Raw genomic sequence first — 5000 nt, 5'->3', positions numbered from 1 at the left:
CCCTCTCCATACTTGGCGCTGTGTGCCCACGTAACGCCGCTCTGAAAGCCCAGCTCGCGGCACACCACGTTGGCCAGTTTAATGTCCACTTCGTCATCACACACGGTACCCCACGTGCTGTTGTGCAGTACCTCCACGCGTCCTTCATTTTCCTGACGCCCGACTCCTGCTAGACGCACTTTCAACGAGGGAGCGCGCGGAGTCCGACTGGGTGACCGCGGCACCGCGTGCACAGCAAAGAAGAGGAGCGAGCATAGAAAGAAGTCCAGCAGCATCTCGGTGGCGGGAAGAGGCCTGTGGAATCAGAAACGGGTCAATCAATACACTCATCCGGCACACACACGCCTATTAGTCCGGTAACAGCGGCTGATCGATTTGCCAGGATGCAGAGAAATATGTATTCTTTACACAGATAATTAAGCAGCTGTAGCAGACATCACGGAAGTGTGGAATGAATGGCCTCGTGCATCCGCCTTTAATTATTATTAACGTCAATAGAAAAATGATACGAGTCAGCCGCTCGTGTTCCACTGATTGAAAATCCCTCGTGCATTATTAAGTGATGTTTTGCGCGAGGAGGTGTGAGGCTGAGGCACACGCGAGCCAACACTGACCTCCTCTGGAGAGGACATTGATGAACGGGAGATACATTTTGTGACACTGGCGGACAAACGTAGACCGTGTGCCGTTTTCAAATAAGATATGATCCCAAAATGTAATGCATTACAATTACATACGACCAACGACGCACGAGCACCAGTCTGTAGCACTTACCAAGACTTTATGTCAACAGTTTGTTCTTTATCAACGCGCGCGGTGAAGTGCGTTAAACACTACCATCTCTACAGCGCGAGAGAGCAGGAGCTGCGAGTCCTGGGGACACCTGCCGAGGCCGACAGGCGCTGCGCCCGCGCAGGAGACATATAATTAGTCTTGCAAACAAACACTCACTTTACCACGAGTTCCACTGGAGGAGACAAACATCCAGCTCCACCTCAAAACACCTGTAGTTCCCCAAAACTGCCTCAACTTTACCCAGTGCCCAAAACTGCCTCAACTTTACCCAGAGCCCTAAACTGCCCCAACTGTACCCAACAACCCAAAGCAAAGCAGCAAACCACACACACTCTCTCTCCTCTGACTCAAAATCAACCGAGAAACCAGAGTCTTACCCAATATTCACCCACAAACACAAACACACACACACATACACCCTCTGTCCTGGCTCCAACACCTACCCAGAAATCAACCCATCACTAAAACAGTTTTATGCAACACTAAATTACACTAACACAAGATTACCCAGTTCTAAATTTACACCAACCGAGGACTACCCAGCACTAGTTCAAATTACCCAGCACTGGGTCAGACTACCCAACACTGGGTCAGACTAATCCAGACTACCCAGCACAAATTTGGACTGACCCAACACTAGATTACACTACCCAGCACTGGGTCAGACTACCCAGCACTAGTTTTGACTGACCCAGCACTAGTTCAGATTAACCCAGCATTAGATCAGACTAATCCTGACTACCCAGCTCTACTTTGGACTGACCCAGACTTCTCAGCCACCAGAACTTTGAACAATGCCACTGAGGCCTGGCAGCCCTGCCAACTGGCCCAGATTTCACACACACACACACACACACACACACACACACACACACACAGTATATACACACATATACTCACACACATACTGATTATACATGTATGCAAAAAATACACACACACACACACACACACACACAGAGAGAGACACTTACCTGGGAAAGGCACAGCAGAGCTGGGTGGTAGGGAAGAGAGTGGGAGAGAGAGAGAGTGGACTTCTGAGATGTGCTTCTTTCCTTTCATTCTCTCCTCCCTCTTTCTCTCTCTCTCCTCCCTCTCTTCTCTCTCTCTCCCCTCTCTCTCCATCCCTCTCTCTTTCTCTCCTCCCTCTTATTCTCTAGTTCACTCCCACCACTCTATCCCCCCCCCTCAGTATTTCATAAGGTGAAAGGTGATGAGTTGATATGTGTATGAAGATGTGGCCATAAAGGTTAGTTTTAAGTAGTTTTTTTTTTACTGCATTTGTTTTTACATAAAATGGCATTCTCAGAAAACCACCTCTACCATTCAAACGCTTCGTTCTCTGTCACACACACACTCTCTCTCTCTCTCTCTCTCTCTCTCTTTCTTTACCCCCAGTGTTTCATAAGTTGATAGTTGACGAGTTGATATGTTTATGAAGACAGTGGTGTAGTCTATGTGATATGCAGGTCTACGCATTATACCCACTTAAAAAGCTTCAAGATTTCCGTATAAGCACTTAAAATATCCAAGGATATGTATCAACATACATTTGTGATAACATTTTGATATGAGATATTTTTTGCAAAAAGAAATGTGACAGTCATTTGAACACTGGATATGGAGAAAACACTCTTGTCCAATAATGCAGCACTCTCCCACTCATAACCAGGCTACCTTAGCAATATCACAGTATACCCACTACAGCAAACACACATACACACATGCACACATGCACACACTCGCACACATGCACACACAGTATACCCACTACAGCAAACTAGAGTGTTTCATAAGTTGCCGAGTTGAGGAGTTGATATGTGGTCAATGATGGGGTCAATGTCGAGGTTGGGGACGAGTTGATGGGGTCAATGTCGAGGTGGTAAGCTCCTACAAGTACCTGGGTCTCCACCTGGACAATAAACTGGACTGGTCAGCCAACACTGACGCACTCTACAAGAAAGGGCAGAGCAGGCTGTACTTCCTGAGGAGGCTGCGCTCCTTCAATGTGTGCATCAAGCTCCTCAGGATGTTCTACCAGTCTGTTGTTGCCAGCGTCCTCTTCTATGCAGTGGTATGCTGGAGAGGAAGCACAAAGAAGAAGGATGCGGCGAATTGACAGGCTGGTAAGGAAAGCTGGCTCTGTAGTGGGAGCTGAACTGGAGTGCATCACTTCACTATCTGACAAAAGGACCCTGAACAAACTGATCAACATCTTGGACAATGAGTGTCATCCACTCCACAGCACTATTGTTAAACAGAAGAGCCTGATCAGCTGGAGACTTCGCTCACTGCCTTGCACACCTGACAGACTGAGGAAGTCATTTGTCCCCAGGGCCATTGAACTGTTCAATGCTTCACTAAAGGGAAGAGGAGAGATAGACTTCTCCGCATAGTCTGCCTGCCTCTTCACCACCCCCATGTCTTGAACTGTGTCCACTAGTCACTTTACATTTGTCTTCTGCCTCACTGTTTGCGTGCTGTATTAGCACATATGCACAACCCCTCCCTCCATGCCACATGCCTTTCTTAATATAGTTATTTATATATAGATATATAGACTTTATTCTTGCACTGTTGCACTGTTTGACTTACTCATTTGCACCATCACCATGACACTCATTCACACAGAGCACCTTACCTTACCTTATGCACAGAGGACCACAGGCTCAGTCCCTGCTTCAGTCATTGCAAGCGCACCTGATTGATTATTCACCCACTATGTGGATACTGTTTTTTAGAATTGATTTTGATTAAGTTTTATTTAGTATAATTTGTATTTTAGTATATTTAGTATATTCTTTATCTTCTACAGTCCTTATTGCTTAGTTGTGTTTTTTATATTATATACTTTTAATTACTTTTTCTGCTGTTATTGAATGTGTGTGTGTGTTGTCTGTATGCTACTGTGACCTTGAATTTCCCCTAGGGATCAATAAAGTATCTATCTATCTATCTATCTATCTATTTATCTATCTATCTATCTATCTATCTATCTATGTGTATGAAGATGTGGCCATAAAGGTTAGTTTTGATAAGTAGTTTTTTACTGCATTTGTTCTTGTTCTCTGTCACACTCTCTCTCTCTCTCTCTCTCTCTCTCTCTCTCTTACACACACACACACACACACTCTCTCTCTCTCTCTCTCTCTCTCACACACTTACACACACACACACACACACACACACACACACACTTAATTACTTTATATGTCCTTGCTGAGTAAAGGCAGCTAACTCTGTATCCCAGGTCTACTGAAAGTGTTGCTGCCATCGTGCTCTTGGGTGTTTAGGCTATGTGTGTGTGTGTGTGTGTGTGTGTGTGTGTGTGTGTAAGTGTGTGTGTGTCTGTCTGTGCTGCCATCATGCTCTTGGGTGTTCAGGCTCTGTATGTGTGTGTGTGTGTGTGTCTGTGCTGCCGTCATGCTCTTGGGTGTTCAGGCTCTGTATGTGTTTGTGTATGTGTGTGTGTATGTCTGTGTGTGTGTATGTATGTGTGTGTGCGCATTGTCTGGTGGTGAAGTCTCTCAGTGTGTGAGACCTCAAGGAAGGCATTCTAACTTCACATCCGCATACTCTGCGTCAAAAAATGACAATGGTTTTTGACAGACACACACACACACACAAACCTCCTCTGTCCTTCTATGTACTTTGTACTGTGTATTCTGTATCTTCATGATGTGTGCATCATGGACACACACACATGCATGCACGTACACACGCACGCACACACACACACACACACACACACACACACACACACACACACACACACACACACACACACACACACACACACACACACACACACACACACACACAGGTGCAACAGTATGTGAGGAGAGCAAAGGAGGAAAAAAGTGAGTCTCTCTCAGGTAAGATGATTTCAGATATGAACTCTGCTGCAGGATTTGTGTGTCTGTGTGTGTGTGTGTGTGTGTGTGGGTCAGTGCACAGTTGAATACACTCCCCAGCTCAGCACGTGTATCCACTGGAAGTATTTGTCAACAGGTATATGCAGCACACACAGACACACACACACACACACACACTTCTGTTGCAGTAGTAAATATGCAGCTATGTGTTATAGTTAGTCCGTGGAGCTGGAATTAGACAGGTGGGTTTGAAAGGTGGGAGCATGAACACACACACACACACACACACACACACACATGCTGAAATTAGACAAGTGGGTTTGCGGAGCT

The 5000-nt window shown here is 45.7% G+C and overlaps 2 protein-coding genes across 5 annotated transcripts in view; both read right to left on the bottom strand.

Annotated features, from left to right (window-relative positions):
• The window catches only part of loxl4 (lysyl oxidase-like 4), a 27891-nt gene extending 26023 nt beyond the window's left edge, over nt 1-1868 (bottom strand). The window contains exons 1-2 of one of the 3 annotated variants that reach the window (XM_042066267.1): nt 1770-1868; nt 1-294 (exon numbers count right to left, since the gene is read on the bottom strand). The exon at nt 1-294 is cut by the window's left edge and continues 5 nt beyond it. In XM_042066267.1, the coding sequence (XP_041922201.1) occupies nt 1-275 (275 nt within the window). In that variant the 5' untranslated portion in view covers nt 276-294; nt 1770-1868. Of the gene's footprint in view, nt 295-408; nt 416-774; nt 834-1769 lie in introns of those variants that run through there. The other 2 variants (XM_042066268.1, XM_042066269.1) reach the window with 2 other exon arrangements.
• A 4-nt stretch (nt 1869-1872) lies between these two features.
• The window catches only part of zgc:123010 (uncharacterized protein LOC641500 homolog), a 31523-nt gene continuing 28395 nt past the window's right edge, over nt 1873-5000 (bottom strand). For both annotated transcript variants that reach the window (XM_042066271.1, XM_042066272.1), the window contains one exon: nt 1873-1884. The gene's annotated coding sequence lies outside the window, so the exon portion shown is untranslated. The remainder of the gene's footprint in view (nt 1885-5000) is intronic.

This window comes from Alosa sapidissima, chromosome 16, assembly GCF_018492685.1.
Source record: "Alosa sapidissima isolate fAloSap1 chromosome 16, fAloSap1.pri, whole genome shotgun sequence".
Taxonomy (NCBI): Eukaryota; Metazoa; Chordata; class Actinopteri; order Clupeiformes; family Clupeidae; genus Alosa; species Alosa sapidissima.
Note: the sequence above shows the minus strand (reverse complement) of the source record. Positions and strands in the feature narration are given on the sequence as shown.